An 18,741-nucleotide genomic window follows, 5' to 3' on the forward strand; every position below is an offset into this window, starting at 1 on the left:
CTAATTGCTTCTCACCTTTTCAATATTTAGCCTTTAATTCATCTACATAATTGGATTAATATTCAGACCTTATTATTTTTAGGGATAAACATTAAAATTATATATAAATTTTGATATAATTTACAATCTTATACAATAACTTTAATTTGATACATTTATATACATTAAACTTCAATTTTGGTTTGATTTTCACATTTCACCAATCCTATTATCTATGTAACATAATTTTCTATTATGTCATATATAAAGTGTTAACATGAAATTTTATTAGGTTAAAAAATAAATAAATTTAAATTACTTCCACCTAGATTTAAAAAGATAAACTTTCTTATTTCCTCTAGGGGAGCTTTTTATTTATTTGTTAAATTTAGTTGGAAATAATTTTAATTTATTTGTTTGTTTTTTTTAAATGACATGTCATTAATGTAACTTAACTGAAAATTGTGCAATAAAGGTATTGGAGTTAGTGAAATGTAAAAATTTAATCACGATTAAAGTTTAATGTATACAAATGCACCAAATTAAAATTGATGAGTAACATTACAAATTCATGTATAATTTTAAAATTTATTCCATAGGCAAATCACATTTGATGTTATCATTTTTAACAGCGTTTTCTATTAAACTACTATTATAATTATTAAATTGTGACTTGTGTGAAGAAGATATGGTTTATTTTAAAAGATATATTTTTATTATTTTTCATAATAATATATAACACTCAACCTTTCCCCTAATTAATGGGAAAAAATCACGGCATATCAATTATTTGAAGAAAAAAATTTTGAACCTTATTTATACAAAAGGCAATTATCGTATCAAATGAAAATTTAAGATTTCTAATATCCTGACTACTATTATCCAATTAAATAGTTTATATATATCGAATAAAAATAGTTTTTATATTTATAATCACTAAAACCATATGTGTGTGTATATATATATTACAAAGTACATAAACATATATGAAAACTACCATATGTGAATGCGTTAATTTATTGACAAGCGAAACACTTGGTAATTGACGTGCCATCATTTTATTAAGTATTAAAAAATTGTGAGTGCAATTAATAAAATTTTGTTATAAAATAATCAAATAAAATAACACTTAAATAAGCAGAGAATTTTCTCGTATCTTCTTTTTATTTATAGAAGAGTTTTATTTATAAGTAAGTTGACATTCAATGCAATACAATAACACTTAAATGAAGCTTATTTAAGTGTATCATTAACACATTAAACAACTTTGCATAATGAATTGGAGGTTTTACCTTCTAAATGAGGGGGCTGGGTTAGAATATGGACATCCACATTTATTTGTAACACTCCCCATTGGATGTCTACTAGAGAAAACTGTGCCTCGTTAAAACTTTTATTAGGAAAAACTCTGTGGGATAAAAACTTAAGGAACACTATAGGAATTTAAGGTTTTACCGGTATTTTTAGTGGCGTTTGGACGGAAATCGCCGCAAATATTATACATTAGTGATGCTAACGGAAAAACGCAACAATATGTAAAGCAGTAGCGGGGTTTATGAGAAAAACACTGCAAAAGGTCAAGCATTAGCGGTGTTTATAAGAAAAACGCCGCAAAAAATTAAGCATTATTGGCATTATAAGAAAAACGCCGCAAAGTATCATTTTATTTTAAACGAAATGATGCCTTTTTGCTCTGCTCAGTTTTATCCCCAACTCATCGTCGAAATCCTTATTTTTTTCCCCTAAAAATTTTCCTCAAATCCCTAATTCCTCAAATCAAAATCCCCAAATCTTTCCCCGACCATCTGCTGCATCGCCGTTAGCTATCCCCTCTGCCGCATCGCCGTCGAAATCAATAGGTATGATACTGTTCAGTTTTTTTTCTTTTGCCCCTCTTGTTCATATCGTGTTCGAGTCAGATGCAAGAGATGAAGGGGATCTCTCATCTCATAGAATTTGATTTATTGAAGTTATAGGTTATGAAATGGATTTATCTGTATTTGATATGCATTCTATTTGTTAAGAACATAGCTTTTTCATAATGATATTATTGACTATATATCTGATTTTATGGCTGTTTTAGTCACAACTTTTTCCATTTAACATGAAATCAGATATTGCTAGATTTCATGAAAAACACCCAACTTGCCCGGACGAGTCTCTGTTTAATTTGTTTTGTTGAGGACGAGTAGTAGTTAAAGAGAAGCGAAGAGTTGGAGCAAGAATTTATGTCTTTTATAAACGAAATAGAGTGGAGATTTTGTCTTCCACATTAGAGCCGCCATGAGTATCTGCTAACTTATGTAAGACAGAACTGACAATGAATGAACCTGGCGATGTTTTGTAAGATTACATGTTTTGATGAAGAACAATTTATTCATAATCTGAAACATTTCAAACCCACCCAATTTGTCAGCTGAAAGAAATCCAAGCAATGAAGCACTAATTATTCAGCTGAAATACCAGACGTACAACCAACCATTTTTGTTCAACAAACTTTGGGGGAAAAAAGCATAAAACAGCTTGGAACAACCAATTAATTTGCTACAAATTTGGATTTTCTTCATGTGTTTTATGCTCATTTTGATCTGAACTCTGACTGAAAACAAAGATGTAGAAATGAAGATAAGACACAAAAAAGTAAAAATAGAAAGAAAGGCATGGTGTTTTCTGGCTCAATTCTTTTTGATCATTTCTGCCATCCTTGCACTTTTTTTTATCTTGTAAACAAAGAAGCTCTTATTTTGCTGCTTTGAATTGTATTTTGTTCATTCTCACTCCTATTTCCCGTTGTTTAGAAGACTTGTGGTTCTGAAGTGTGGTCATTGCATTGCGTAAAAGCTTTTATTTTTATTTTTCTTCTTTTTTAAGATGAGTCTAGGAGATGTACTTATGGTGTTTTCTGCCAAATATTTCGTGCATGTTAATGGCAGATGTTTTCTGATTTTATAATGTTAGCAAGAAGACTTTTTCTTTTTGCAACTAGCTAATGAGGCCTTCTCTTTTGTTAATTTCTTGTCTTGTCAACGATGATCCAATCCTTCAATTAACTTTCACAGTATTTCAACAAATCTAATTTAATGGAAAAATATGTGTTCCCCAAACCTATTTCATTTAGTAGCTGCTAAATTCATAGAATATCTCGTATTAATTGTTGTCTGTATATGATCTGTTTACCTTAAATAGGGTTCTCACCTGTTTTGTGCATTATACATTTAATATCTATAGATACAAAGACGTCTTGCACAAAACCGTGAGGCTGCTCGTAAAAGTCGTTTGCAGAAAAAGGTAAGTGGATGTTGGTTTGCACTGAAACAGATGGGCTAAAGGCAACATTTGAACTTCTGTAATAACTTGATTTGGAATTGTCTTTCAAGCATATGTTCAACAGTTAGAAAGTAGTCGTTTAAAGTTGATTTAATTGGAGAGAGAGCTTGAACAAGCAAGAGAAAAAGTTTGAAGAAGATTAATATTGTTGCTATTTTTGTTTTTCTTTTTTTCACTTTAGAATTGTTTAAAGCTACTTAAGCAATAAAACTTTTGCAGCAAGGTCTTTATTTTTTTATTTTAAAATTTAAGATAACTTGAGTTCTAACTTTTGGATTTTAATTGTGTTGTTAATTTATTATTTTAAATTCTAAATTTAAATTCATTCATTTTTATATTTAGTTTTAAAGTTAAAATTTTCATAGAAAATTTAATTTAAATAATTTTTTTATTTATCCTTAAAAGTATATAGTTTAAAGTTCAAATTTCAAAAATAAAACATAATATATTAATTATCATAGAAATAAATATTATTTAATTAAAATAAATTTTTAAAGAAAAATAATATTTATCTTAATGTTAAGATTATTTTAATATTTTTCATAAATATTATCATAAAAATAAATTGATCGATTTTAATGTGTAGTATAAAGTTAAAAAGTTCATGGAAATTTAATTTAAATATTAACTCAAAATAGATGAAAAATTAAAAAATATTAACTTTATTAACATATAATTATTAATTTGTTAGCACTACAGCAAAACAGGCTTTTAACGGTATTTTTAGCGGCGTTTGGACAAAAAACGCCGCTAAAAATTGAGCATTAGCGGCGCTTTTAGGAAAACGCCGCTAAAATAGGGCATTAGCGGTGCTTTTTGAAAAATGCCGCTAAAATAGAGCATTAGCGGCGTTTTCCAAGAAGCGCCGCAAAAAACCTAAGCCCCATGGCGACTTTTCTGAGCTTTCGAGGATTTAGCGGCGTTTTAAAAAAGCGTCGCTAATGCTTGGGGGCTTTAGTGACGTTTTTCAAAAAGCGACGCGAATGCTCGGGGCTTTAGTGGCATTCTACAAAAAATGTCGCGAATGCTCAGTACTTTAGCGGCGTTTCCCAATAAGCGTTGCTATTGCTCTGGGTTTTAGCAGCATTTTTGAAAAAGCGCCACTAATGCTCTATTTTTAGCGACGTTTTTGGAAAAGCGCCACAAAAACCATTTGTCTGTCTATTTATTATTTAGTTGGTTTATTTATATTAATTAAAATTCAATTTATTTTTAATTGAATATTTAAAATTTTCAGAAAAAAATAATGACACGTAGAAATAATTTGAAATAAAAAAACATAGAAAAATATTTTTTAAATGAAAAAAATTAAAATACTATTATTTAAAATAATTTTAGAATTGTTTGGGTACATTACTGGTTGTTTTTTAATTTATATGTTAAATAATTTCTTATATAATCGTAAAAGAGATAGTATTAATTTTAAAATATTGAATTAATTATCACTATAGTTTAGGGTATATGGTTTAGAGTTTAAGGTTTAGGTTTTACCATTTTAAGGTTTATGGATTATGGGTTTATAGGTTATGGTTTATGGTTTATGGTTTAAAGGCTGGGGTTTAAGGTTTAGAGGTTATGTGTTAAGGGTTTAGGGTTTTAGGGTTTAGGATTTAGATTAACTAGTGTTTTCTAATTTTAAAATATTGAATTAATTATCATTATAGTTTAGGGTTTATGGTTTAGGGTATATGGTTTAGGGTTTAGGGTTTAAAGTTTAGGAGTTACTACCTTAAGGTTTATGGATTATGGATTATGGGTTTAGGGGTTAGGGGTTAGATTGATTAGTGTTTTGTAATTTATATATTAAATAATTTCTTATATAATTGTAGTTTAAATTATTTAAGAGATAATAGATAAACTTTATATATATTAAATGGTTTAGGATTTAAGGTTTACTGATTTGTTAAATGATGAAATTTTATACAATCAATTAATGCATTTATATTTGAAAATATTTAATCTAAACCATTTGATATATTTAAATATTAGATTTTAAAAAAAATTGATAAATAAATAAATAAAAAATAACAGATTGATATGGATAGATAACTATCTATTTTGGATAGGACCAAATTATAACAAATAAAAATGAAATACAAAAACTAAAATCATTCCACATCGAACATCTAGCAAAATAGTTATATTTTAGTTAAGAAGAAATATCTCTAATAAAATGGAGATTAGATCAGAAAAGAATAATATAAAATCATGATTAACGTCTCAATCTTTAATAGAAATTTGATATGTGAGAGATTGATTGTTGACATTGGATAATTCTAACTTAATAATTAATTACAACCATTTAATCATTTGTTTTCTTATTAAAATATACTATATTTATTTTGAGAGTACCTGATTTTTTTTATAAAAATCTAATTTATAAAAAATAACAATAATAAATATTTTATAAAATTACTTAACTAATAATTTTTAGCAGAGCAAAATAGCGTCATTTTATTCAAAATAAAATAATTTTTTGTGACGTTTTTGTGAAAAACGGCACAAAAGGTAATCAAAATCCCGCTCACTCCCAAAAAAATTATTTTTGGTTACCCGCTCGTTACTCCCTCTCCTTCTCATCTCCGTCACGCACCCTAAATCCCCCAAATAAAAGTTTGTTTTTCTTCAGCTGAAATCCCAAATTTCCCATTTCCAACAACACCAAGTCAATACACCTACACCAATCACACTTCTTTTTCTTTTCCATTTCACTGCACTGAATTCACTCACCATAGCTACTCATTTTCTCTCGATTTGTTAGGGTTTCTTTTAATTTTAGGCTTTCAAGGGAACATACAATTTCCTTTTAATTTTACTGGTGATTTCTATGGCGACGGAAACCCTAGATGACAAGAAACCGGAGGAAAAGAAGGTGAATGATAAAGAAAACGAAGAGGGAAGTAAGGAGGTTTTTGCGCTTTGTTTTCCCCCCTTTCTTTTACATTGCCTTTACTAAGATGCCATTGGTTGTTCGCCGAAATAAAGAGATAAAAAAAGGTCATGATTGGGAGCTTAGACCCGGTGTCATGTTGGTTCAAAAGCGAGACCTCGACACCGGTCGTCCCCCTATCCCACCGTCGACAATTAGAGTCAGAGTCAAATACAAGTCAATCTATCATGAAATCGGCATCAATTCTCAAGCTACATTCAGTAAATCCCTAACTCTTTTTTATCGTTTAATTCTCAAGATACATTCGGATGAAAATCTTCTTTGTCTGACACGAGATGCTAAGTCGGATTCTGTTCCAGATCTTCAACAGCAGGTAGTATATAAGTTTTCCTTTTAATGAATACAATATTTCATTACAGACCAAACTAATGTTTGGCAAGTTGAATAGATAATAGGCTACATCTTACTCAAAATGTATATTTGCTTGCCTTAAGTTCATGCATGAGAATTTTGTTGTCCTCTTTTGTGATGTTTCACTCTTTAATTTATTATAAAAATTCACATGTAGGTTGTAGGGTTAAAGGTCGAGTTGTGCAGGTTGCTGGAAGAGAAAAGATCAGCTGTTCTCAGGTTAATAATTTATATTATGTCTATTACTTTTGGTTCTTCGATTGTCAATTCTCTATAGACCGTAGAGGAAATGTAATTTATTTTCTTGGTTATAGGTTGCTCTTTACCTCTGTTATGTCATAATGTTTTATAAACTGGATATAAGTGACTATTTAATCTTTGCATTTTAAGGAGGAACTTATCTGTTATTTATTTTAGAATTGTTCTTCTTCAGCTGAAATAACCCTTGACAAATGTGACATTGAATTCCTCACTTGTATTAGATCTGATGAACTGGAGACAACATTGATGGAGATGGTTAAGCAGGACAATTGACGCCAATTATGTGCTAAGGTAAACTAGAATATGTTACTCAATTTGCCAAAATTTACAGTCAATTGCCGACTTGTTTTTAAAGATAATTATAAAACTATGTCATTCCTATCATGCAACTCATTTTGCTTGATTTTTACCTGGCACCTTAAGCTTTTTCATGAAATTTAATGTCAATATGCATTACCAGAACTTGCTAAAAAACCCATGTTTCTGGTTTTCATGAATCATGAATTGAAAGTTGCTAGTTTTCTTAGCAGGAATATATTGCATACTGAACATCTGTATGTTTCTATCTTTATGACGAATTATTGCTCTTTTAATCCCAATTTTAAGCTGTTGACGTTCAACAAATTGCTTTAGACTTGTCTGCATAATATGTTAATTTGATCGTTAATATGTTAATCCCAATTTTAATCATTCATTTTGATAGAATTTAATATGTTAATTTGATGGTTAAGATATTCACTATGACTTAACAGGGGCACAAGGCTTTGATCTTCTTTTGTAATTCATCTAAAAAAATTTTATATTTGAATATCTAAATTCAAGTTTAGAAAAATCTAAGATTTATTTGGATTTACTGGTTTCCCAGGCAAATACAAAAAGGTTACAACCAGTTTCTGGGTTATTATCGGCTTTACTAGTTAAATATCCAGACATGCAGCAGCTGGCAGAGAGGGCCTTTATCGCATATAGAGCAATGATTTTCTTTTGAAGGATGATGGACCAAATGTTGAAGGAAATACTAGCGAAATTAGAGATATCGTGTATGCTCCTTATTTATATATTTACATATAAAGCAATGATAAGATGGCCTTGCAATAATGAAAAAATAATTTCATTTATGTACTAGTAGGTTAAATGGTAAATTCTTTTATATAGCTGCTTTGGCTCGTAAGCTTACCTGGTTACGTGGTAACTTGCACAGATTCTAGTTTTTCTTTTTCTGGGAATAAGTAGATCGTTTTACATTAGTCAATTATGTATGCCCCTGGGTAGTTTTACCTTAAATATTTGTTTTATTTGTAGTCCATTACTTGAAATCAGTTTTTGAGCTGGTTTTCTTATTTTCAGGTCAGCAGCACGGATCTTGAATAAAAAAAAGATAAAGATCAATGTTCATAGGGCTGAGGGGACAAGGGTTGTCTTTGATGAGGAAGGCAACACACAGGCTCCACTTGCTATGTTGGCTGACAAGACGAGAGGCGATATACTGCTTGACCAAGGTATACGTTATCCCTTCTGTTGGCCTATGTTGCTGTAATTTTTTATTTTTCTTGAAATGCCTGAGTTTGGCACCCATGTTTGAATCATGTTTGGACATGATGGGTATAGAGTTATGACCCTTCAGATTCATGGAAAAACGTAGAAAAATTGAATATACCTGTATTGGAAAAATTGAATATATCAATGATCAATTTAATTATTATGGTGTTCTTCTTCTTCTTTCTGTGCCTTAGTTCTCTTTTATGCTATATAAGAAATTTCTATATAACGTTAAACAACAGTAGTGCAACATGTTTCTGTTCTACTTTTTGCAAATTAATACTATTGTTCCTTGTTAAAAAATTGAATAGTTTAGACAATCATTAGAAAGAATGCCTATTTGTGACACATGGAAGAGCTATGATTGAGATTGTTTGTTAGTATGGTTCAACCTGCTACTAAAGCTGCACATAATTGTTTGTTATATATTTTTTTTTGAGCCCTAATGCCTATATATATATTTTTATTTTTAACATCTCTGTTGTTTACCAAGTTTGTTGGTTTATCTGATCATTGGTTTTGCATCCTTTAGATATTGAAGGTGTAATAGAGGATTCAATCTCTCCAAGCTGGAAAAGCCAAGGCTTAGAACTTCTTCAAGTGGAGTGTTATTTAATGTTGCATTCCATGGTCGTTTATCTTAGTCGGAACTTGAATTTGGTGTTATTGAAACAGGATTTTGTAGCTACCTTGTGTACTAGCTTCTTTAACCATGATTGTTTTGTAGCTTCTTTTATAGTTGGCCGAGTTAATATAGGTCAGATGAGCTGTGAGGTAGATTGCACATTTATTTAAACATAATATTTTAATTCTAAATTTAAATTCATTAATTTTTATATTTAGCTTTAAAGTTAAAATTTTAATAGAAAATTTAATTCAATTAATATTTTTTTATCCTTAAAAGTATATAATTTAAAGTTTAAATTTCAAAAATAAAACATAATATAATATTTATCATAGAAATAAATATTATTTAATTAAATTTTTTTAAAAGTCATGTTTTAGCGGCATTTGTGAAAAAGCGATGCTAAAAATCATTCTTATAGCGGTGTTTGTGGTAGACGCGTCACTAAAGGTTATGATTTTTAGCGGCGTTTGTGGTAGAAGCGTCGCTAAAGGTCATGATCTTTAGCGGCGTTTGCGGAAGAAGCGCCGCTAAAGGCCATGACTTAGTGGTGTTTTTTCTAATAAACATCGCTAAAATTAGCGGCGGTGTCTATAGTGGCGATTTTGGGGCGCTTTAACGGCGCTTAAAAATGCCGTTTAAAACCCAAAAAACGCCGCTAAAAGTCTATTTTGTTGTAGTGTAATTTTTTTCTTTTTAAGTATAGTAAACATAAAGGTGATAAAAAACACAAATTTATAAATTAAAAAAGTATAATTAAAGGGTTAAAATTTCAAGTTAAAATTTAAAGGTGATAATCATAACTTATATAAACATTTAAAGTTTATGATTATCATAACTTACATAAACATTTAAAGAGTAAAAAAAAACTTTGGACCATAACTTATTTAACTTACATAATACATAATAATATATCATATCATAACTTTGGATCATAACTTACATAACTTACATAACTTACATAATACATAAATATATATCATATCATAACTTACATAACTTACATAACTTAAATAAAAATATTATATCATAACTTATATAAAAATTTGGATCAAAATATATAAAAATCACATAAATTTGGGCAACACTATTGTTTTTCCCTACTCTTAATTATACTTATAAATAAACAACTTACCTGAATTAGTTTACACCCATTAGATACTTGATACTTGATATGTATTATCTATTTTAGTACAATGACATGATTTAAATCAATTTAGAACACTTAAGTAACCGTAATTTATTGTCAACTTTAGACTTCAAGAACTACGAAATGGATAAGAGTTGGATGAATTTGTCAAGGGTAAGCAATGACTATCGAAATGGAGTACAAACTTTTCTAAATTTTGCATTTCAAAATGCAAGCCAAGAGAATATGATTGTTTGCCCGTGTAAGAAGTGTGGCAACATCAATTGGCATATTCGTGAAGTTGTCTACGAACATCTAATTGTTGATGGCTTATTTGGGGGTATAAAAAAAGGATTTTCTATGAAGAGTGTACACCTCGTAGAACCTCTTCAACGATTAATCCGGTTTATCCTCATAATGCTTACCATCAGTCTGTTAGAGAAGATGGCATGGAAGGCATGTTGTGGGATGCATGTAATATGCGCAATCATGGTTTGCAATCATTCCCACTTGAAATTATTACATCCAATGATTGTGATATTGGTGGAAATGTTTTTACCAAAGCGCGGAGAAGTGTACCTGATGAAGAGCCAAATGGAGAAGCAGAAAAGTTCTACAAGTTACTTAATGAAATGAATGAAGAACTTTATGAGGGATCGAAATTTTCAAAACTGTCCTTCTGTATTTATCTTTTTCACTTAAAATGTTTGGTAGGGTGGACCGAAAACTCTTTGAAACTACTGTTAGAGTTTTTGATAGATATGTTTTTGTTTGCAAAAGCCCTCATTCATGCAAAGATATGAAGAAACTGATAAAAGATTTAGGCCTTGGGTACGACAAAATTCATAGTTACCCAAATGACTGCATGTTGTATTGGGGTGATTGGAAAAACCAATAGTCTTGTCATGTTTGCGGTAAATCTCATTGGATGAATAGGAAAATAGAATATGTGAATAATGATGAAGGTGAGGCACAATCAAGAAAGATTTTGCGATATTTTCCACTAATACCAAGGCTTCAAAGGCTTTTCATGTCGTCAAAAACAGTCGAGTCTATGAAGTGGCATTATGATCAACGAACCGATGATGGATTATTAAGGCATTCTATAGATTCTTTGGCTTGAAAATCATTTGACAGTAAATTTCCAAGCTTTGCAAGTGATCCTCGGAATGTGAGGCTTGGGCTAGCATCTAATGGATTAATCCTTTTAAAATCATGAGTACTTCGTACAGTACTTGGCCTGTAGTGCTTGTTCCTTACAATTTGCCTCCGTGGATTTGCATGAAGCAATCTTCTTTTATCTTATCTATGATTATCCTTGGAGAGAAAGGTCCCGGGAATGATATTGACATTTATATGCAGCCACTTATTGAAGAGTTGAAACAGTTATGGGCAGGTGTTGAAATATATGATGTCTTAAGAAAGGAGAACTTTTATTTAAGTGCAGCTTTCTTGTGGACTATTAATGATTTCCCGGCTTATGCCAATTTATCTGGTTGGAGTACCAAAAGACGTTATGCTTGTCCTTGTTGTGTGGTGCAAACATGTTCGAAGTGGTTATATAATAGGAAGAATTTCTCTTATATGGGGCATTGTCGTTGATTAGATGGAAATCATAGATTTAGATTTTAGAGGGCTCTATTTGATGGTACTTAAGAGTTCAGAGAAGCTCCTGAGTAGACCATTGGATCTGAAATCTTGTTCATGTTAAAAGATATCAATTTCAGTTATGGAAAGATGAATCAACCACCCAACACGCAAACAAAGAGAAGACCGAGAGAGGCATATGTTAGCGATGTTGACCAGCAAATCGATGATGAATCTAATGAAGAGGATGATCCTAATGAGGCGAACTTATGGAAAAAAATTATTTTTTTAGTTGCCTTATTGGAAGCATCACATTTTGCGACACAATCTTGATGTCATGTATATTGAAAAGAATGTTTGCGAGAACATTATTGGGACACTTCTGAATGTCGATAGAAAATCGAAAGACAATCTTCAGAGTCGACTTAATCTAGTTGATATGGGAACTCGGCGTGATCTTCATCCCTAATTACTTTCAAATGGAAAATCTCAATTGTCGCCTTCTATTTTTGCAATGTCAAAGAAATAAAAAGAAGTGTTCTGCACGTTGTTGAAGGATATAAAGGTCCCAAATGCGTATGCATCAAATATATCTCGATGTGTGAGTCTTAAATATCGAAGACTATATTCCCTAAAATCACATGATTATCACATCTTGATGCAAGATTTACTACCAGTTACTTTACGATGTTCTATGTCAAAAAAGATGACGTCTTGTATAATTGAACTATCCAATATAATGAAAGATATTTGTGGCAAAGTTTTGATTATTGAAGAACTTGAGAAAGTACAAGATCGAGCCGCCTTGACTTTATGCAATTTGGAGAAGATCTTTCCACCTTCGTTCTTCACTATTATGGTACACTTGCTAATCCATCTCCCTCATAAAGCAAAACTTGGTGGACCGGTTTTCTATTGGTGGATGTATCCTATAGAGAGGTGCTAATTTATTTGTAAAGTTTCATTCATTCATGAATATACCTTTAGTTACAACTTTTAATAATGTTGTATATCGTGTTTAGGTTCCTATACAAATTGAATTCTTATTGTCGTAATAAGCGTTATCCAGAAGGATCAATTGCTGAAGGTTACTTGGCAGAGGAGTGTATGACTTTCTACTCTAGATATTTAGAAGATGTTGAAACAAGACTGAATAGACCAAGTAGAAATGTTGGGCTCACTAATCATAACTTAGCTGAAACTTATTTATTTGGAAGTTATAGAGAACCAACCAATAAAGTTGAAATTGCACACTTAGATGATAAATCTTGGGTACAAGCACATCAATATGTTCTTGTTCACCACGATTCAATTGAACCATTATGCAAGTAAGTTTTAGAATTTGATAAATATTCATCTTTTTAATGTGTTTATCTTCTAACCAAGTAATCCACTTTTTAACGTAGTGAGTACAAACAAGTCTTGAGATCTCATTCATGTTCCCAAAGATTACAACATTGAGAGATTCATAAGTTATTCACAGAATCTTTTCATGAATAATTAGGGCAAACGATATGCAACTGAAGCTTTCATTGACAAATAAAAATGTTTTCGTATAACATTTATAATTAATCAATTTACTATCGATTCAATAGGTTTGGAGTGGAAAGGACGTCGTTAAATAGCTTTCCCAAGGTCCGAATAGAGTAGTAAAAAGATATACTGCCTTCCTCATTAATGGATTCAGGTTTCATACAAAATCTCGCAAAAGATTGAGGAGGACTCAAAATTGTGAAATAGTTGTTAATTCTTCAATTACAAGTTATGCTAGTACTAGGGACTGTAATCCTGTTGAGGGAAATTTGGAGTATTATGGACTTCTTACTGACATTATTGAGTTGGATTTCTATGGTAAATGGAAGATTGTCTTATTTCAATGTGATTGGGCTGATGTTAATACTGCTCGTGGAATTAAAAATGATCAATTTGGTTTTACAATGGTGAACTTCTCTCGATTAATTCACACTGGACAACAATTGATAGACAAGCCGTATGTATTTTCTTCTGAAGCCAAACAAGTTTTATACTTGAAAGATCCAACTAATGAAGGTTGGTGCGTTGTACTCCGTAACACCCCTAGAGACTTGTTTGATATGGGCAATGGAAGTAGAGATGACATCGACGAAAGATCAGAAACTTTGCCTTTTCTAGAACAAAACTTAAATGAAACTATCCCTAGTACTAGTACACAATTTCAATAGGTTCGCCAGGATGTGGATGAAGATATATACGAATCATGATGTACTAAGATTTTATAATTTTTTTAATTATATGTAATATTATAATTTAAATCTTGATCTTGTTAACTATTTCAACTATTTTATATGTACTATTATTGTTGCAACTAGTTACTAATATTTCAACTATTTTATGTGTATTGCAGATAAAATGCCTAGAAGAAGATTGCAAGATCTAAGTATTATTCAAAATCCTCTAAATTTAGAAGAAACAAATAGTGAACAACAGACTGCTATTCGATCTTCGAATGCTCCGAATACGTCTTTCGACCCTGTAGAAATTCAAAGTAATGTTAACTTTAATTTACATGCATGTTGATTTTTATTATTGATTTTTGTTTCAAATTCTTATATTATAACATACTATTTTTTTAGCTGAAAGTGGTGGGAGGCGCAAAACTTGAGGACGTGCGCTATTAAAAGATTTATATGAGTTAAATTCTGTCAAGCATGTCAAAGTAGCTAGAAACAGTTATGGTCAGCCTATTGGATCAGAAGCTCGATTTTTAGCAGGATACTTGGGCATTATAGCACGAAATGCGAATTTGTTGCCTATCAACTACAAGTCATAGCATCATATGCCTGATAGTAACAAAAAGCAAGCTCTTGAAAATATTAAGGTAATAACGTGAATGTAATTTATAATATTTTGGTTTAAGTTTCATTTATATCTATCTTCTAAACTTGTGTTATTTGCAGGAGAGATTTGCTTTGGAGGTCTCGGCTAATTATGTAAAGAAGGCATTAGGAAAAAAATAGAGAGACCATAAAAGTGTTTTAAAGAAAGAATATTTTAAGAAAAATATAAGCCTTGAAGAGAATTTGTGAAATGTCCTGCCGGGAATGCTATGGTACCAATGGGAAGATGCAATTAGATATTGGAATTCAAAGAAATGAGAGGTATTACGTACTTCCAAACTCTTAAAATTTTTTCGGTTTATAGTATTTACTATATACGTAATAATAATTTCATAATGTAGGATCATGAGTGAGTTGGAACTACAAGTAGGCAAAAATAAAAATTCATGCACACAGGTGGGTTGAAAAGTTTTGCTTGTGTTGCTGATCACGAGGTATTTTGAATTTATTAATTGTGTCAAATATTAATTACTTTCTACTAAATAATATTTTTCCTACTATATTGTAGGGACTGTCATCTGGTCAAAAAGTTGGACGACTTCAACCTTTTGACATTACACATAGAAAGAAAGATGGGTCTCCTATATTTTTCCTACTATGTTGAATTATAATGGTTTAATTCATCATTTGTAATGCAAATAATGTTAAGTTATGTTGCATTTTTTTATTATATATTCCGTTTCTAACTATTTGATTTATTTATTAGGAGAAACTAAAGGATAAAAGGGCAGAGTATGAAGTTATCGCTTCAAGTGATAGTTCTGTTAATCTTGACGACACTGATAACCGAATTATTATTGAAATTTTGGTTCCTGGAAGGTATGGTTGGGTTTGATTTCAACGATCTTTTGTTAACACAATCCAATATTTTGGATCCAACTCGCAGCAATACATGCTTTCGAGGAATCAGGCTCAAGTTGAAGTTCAGAGACTAAGAGAGCAGATGGCTCAGATGCAAGCGAGCACAGTTGAGCAAAGTGCTCAACTTAAAGCGGAGGCAGCATCGAGAGAAGCAGAGGATCAAAGAAAATATGAAGAACTCTAGCTGCTACTTAAAGCAGAGGCAACAGCGAGAGAAGTAGAGGCAAGCAAAAAATATGACGAACTCCAGCTACAGCTTCAAAATATGATGAAGCTATTTCAGCAGTCGCAGAATACGCCATCTTAGACGTTTGTTTTCGTATTGTGACAATATTTTAACAATATAACTTTTGAATATAATATATTTTTTTATTTCATTTATTAATTTAGATCATATACATATTTCTTTCGTTAGATTTGAAGTATCATTTAGATTTGCAGTTTTTGGTTGGATTTGATGTTACAGGAAATTATGTTGATAATTCGAGTTCTATATGAATGAAAATGGGTTGGTAAAAATCTGTTAAAGTTAGTGGCGTTTTTCCACAAACGCCGCCAAAGAACATGACTTTTATCGGCGCTTTTAGTAAAAGCGCCGCTAAAGAACATGACATTTAGCTGCGTTTTTGGGTAAAGTGCCGCTAAAGGTAATGTTCTTTAGTGGCATTTGTAGGGAAAGCGCAGCCAAAGGACATGTTCTCTAGCAGCGTTTGTGTGAGAAGTGTCGTTAAAGGTCATGTTCTATAGCGGCGTTTTTCCACATAAACGCCGTAAAATTTAGCGGTGTTATCTATAGCTGCATTTTTTGCGGCGCTTATCAAAACGCCACAAATTGTTTTAGTAGCGGTTATAAGTGCCACTATAGGCCCCAAAAATGCCGTTAAAAACCTATTTTGCTGTAATGGAAAAAGAGTACACAATCTCCTATTACAAGTTGTCTTGTTAAAAATCTTTACTAGAAAAACCTAGTGGGACAAAACATTGGTTAAAAGAAAATAGTACAATGTGTTTTTTACTCCCCCTAATGGCAATATCACATCACATCTTTTTGTTGATGCATTCCAATCTTTAAATAATTTACTGCATTTTGAAGCTCTTTAAGAGTTCCAATGATATTTAGATTATCAACATAAATAACAATTATCATAAAGTTTGATCCAGACACTTTTATAAAAACACATGGGCAGATTGGATCGTTTTTATAACCTTATTTTAACAAATATTCACTATGACGATTGTACCACATATGTCCATATTTTTTTAATCTATATAAACTTTTTTAATCTGATTGAGCAATTTTCTCGGGAAACTCTATATCTTTCAGGGATTTTAAATTCTTCTAGGATTTTCATATAAATTTCACTATCAAGTGTACTATACAAATAGGCTGTAACAACATCCATTAGATGCATGTCAAGTTTTTCACGTACTGCCAGACTAATAAGGTATCTAAACGTGATTGCATCCACCACAGGAAAATATGTCTCTTCATAATCTATGTCGGGCCTTTGCGAAAATCCTTATGCTACAAGTTGTACTTTATATGTTACGACTTCATTTTCTCATCTCGTTTTCGGATAAATATCTATTTATATCCTACCAGCTTTACATATTTAGGTGGTTAGACTATAGGTCCAAAAACCTCACGTTTAGAAAGTGAATTTAATTTTGCTTGAATTGCGTCTTTCCATTTTGACCAATCTTTTCTATTTATAATTCCTCAATAGATTTAGGCTCAGGATCCTCATTTTCTTTTGATATTTCAATAGCAACATTATAAGCAAAATTGTTGTCGACAACTATATTTTTTTAATTCCATCTTTTTCCTTAAGTAACATAACTTATTGAGATTTCTTCGTTATCACCATTTTCAAGTACTTGAACCTCTTCTGGGGTTTTTTGATTAGTTATATCTTTAGCCTCTTCTTGGACACTTGCTTCCACAATATTACTATCTTGAATAGTTCCTTCTTTCCTTTTACGAAGATTTTTATCTTTGGAACCGATTGGCCTTCCACGCTTCAGGCATGGATTAGTTTCTTTTGCACTAACAATTTGCGCTATTGAGATATCAATTTGTATTGGAGCATTTTTAGCTGGTATGTGAGATTTTTTAATTCTCTTTAGGTAATAAATGAATCTGGCAATAGATTGGCGATGTTTTGCAAATGTATGATCCTTTGAACTTCTTCTTCATATTGACTTGTGCGAGGATTTAATTGAGATAATGATGATCCATTCGATGTAACTTCTTTTACCAATTTTATCTTCTCTCCCCTAATGTTGGGAATATTGTTTCATCAAAATGACAATCAATAAATCATGCAGTAAATAAATCTCCAGTTAATGGTTCAGCATATTTAATTATAGAAGAAGATTCATAATCAACAAATATTCCCAACCTCCTTTGAGGACCCATCTTTGTGCGTTGTGGTGGAGCAATTGGAACTATTTGGCTCCTGACCAAAAGCCAATCGTAATAGGGAGTATTTATTATAATTTGTTGGCCTCAAGTGCACAAATGTTGCTGCATGCAAAATAGCATATCCACAAGTTGTAACAGAGAGTTTTGTTTTCATAAGCAATGGTCGAGCTATTAGTTGAAAGCGTTTGATAAACGATTCAGCTAAACTGTTTTGTGTGTGAACATGAGCTATAGAATGTTCAACTTTTATCCCAATTGACATACAATAATCATTAAAAGCTTGGGATGTAAACTCATCAGCATTATCAAGACGAATAGTTTTGATTGCATTATTCTGAAAATTTTGCTCTTAATCACATTTTTTGAGCTAGTAGTCTCGCAAATGTCAGGTTGCGAGTCGATAATAAACACACATGTGATCACATACTAGATGCATTTATCAATACCATAAAATATCTGAATGGTCCACATGGTGGATGAATGGGCCCACATATATCAACTTAAATACGTTCCAGAAATGCAGGAGATTCAATCCCAACTTTAGCTGGTGATGGTTTAATAATCAATTTTCCTTGAGAACAAGCAACACAAAATAAATCATTGAATTCAAGAATCTTCTGATTCTCTAATGGATGTCCAATTGAATTCTCGATGATTCTTCGCATCATAATAGATCCAAGATGACCTAATCAATCATGTCAAGTAGTAAAAGTATGTGGTTCTACAAACTTCTGGTTTGTAGTAACATGTGACTCAATTGCACTAATATGTATATAATATAAGCCTAATGAAAAAACAGGTAGCCTTTCCAAAACATAGTTCTTTTCACAT

General features: G+C 31.2%; 1 protein-coding gene across 5 annotated transcripts; it reads left to right on the forward strand.

Moving 5' to 3' along the window:
- Positions 1-1,632: 1,632 nt before the first annotated feature.
- On the forward strand, positions 1,633-9,243 carry LOC107899634 (BAG family molecular chaperone regulator 1). 5 transcript variants are annotated; one of them, XR_005912016.1, is made up of 8 exons: positions 1,633-1,838; positions 3,208-3,267; positions 6,495-6,569; positions 6,765-6,826; positions 7,090-7,159; positions 7,734-7,908; positions 8,216-8,367; positions 8,940-9,243. XR_005912016.1 is itself a non-coding variant. In XM_041091184.1 (4 exons), the coding sequence occupies exons 1-3, from the start codon at positions 6,183-6,185 to the stop codon at positions 7,139-7,141; spliced, it is 501 nt and encodes a 166-aa protein (XP_040947118.1). In that variant the 5' UTR covers positions 5,765-6,182; the 3' UTR covers positions 7,142-7,159; positions 8,216-8,367. The 5 variants fall into 5 exon arrangements, 1 of the variants encoding a protein (XP_040947118.1); XR_005912017.1 differs by lacking the exons at positions 1,633-1,838; positions 3,208-3,267 and adding an exon at positions 5,789-6,456 and having other exon boundaries at positions 6,556-6,569; XR_001684748.2 differs by lacking the exons at positions 1,633-1,838; positions 3,208-3,267 and having other exon boundaries at positions 5,795-6,569.
- Positions 9,244-18,741: the final 9,498 nt, after the last annotated feature.

This window comes from Gossypium hirsutum, chromosome D04 (assembly GCF_007990345.1).
Source record: "Gossypium hirsutum isolate 1008001.06 chromosome D04, Gossypium_hirsutum_v2.1, whole genome shotgun sequence".
Lineage (NCBI taxonomy): Eukaryota > Viridiplantae > Streptophyta > Magnoliopsida > Malvales > Malvaceae > Gossypium > Gossypium hirsutum.

Bases quoted from the DNA above. Each gene is read 5' to 3' on its own strand.
- LOC107899634 (XM_041091184.1), top strand. From the start codon at position 6,183: ATGATAAAGAAAACGAAGAGGGAAGTAAGGAGGTTTTTGCGCTTTGTT. The intron at 6,570-6,764 runs GTAGTATATAAG...ATTCACATGTAG, and splicing joins TTCCAGATCTTCAACAGCAG to GTTGTAGGGTTAAAGGTCGA. The intron at 6,827-7,089 runs GTTAATAATTTA...CACTTGTATTAG, and splicing joins AAAAGATCAGCTGTTCTCAG to ATCTGATGAACTGGAGACAA.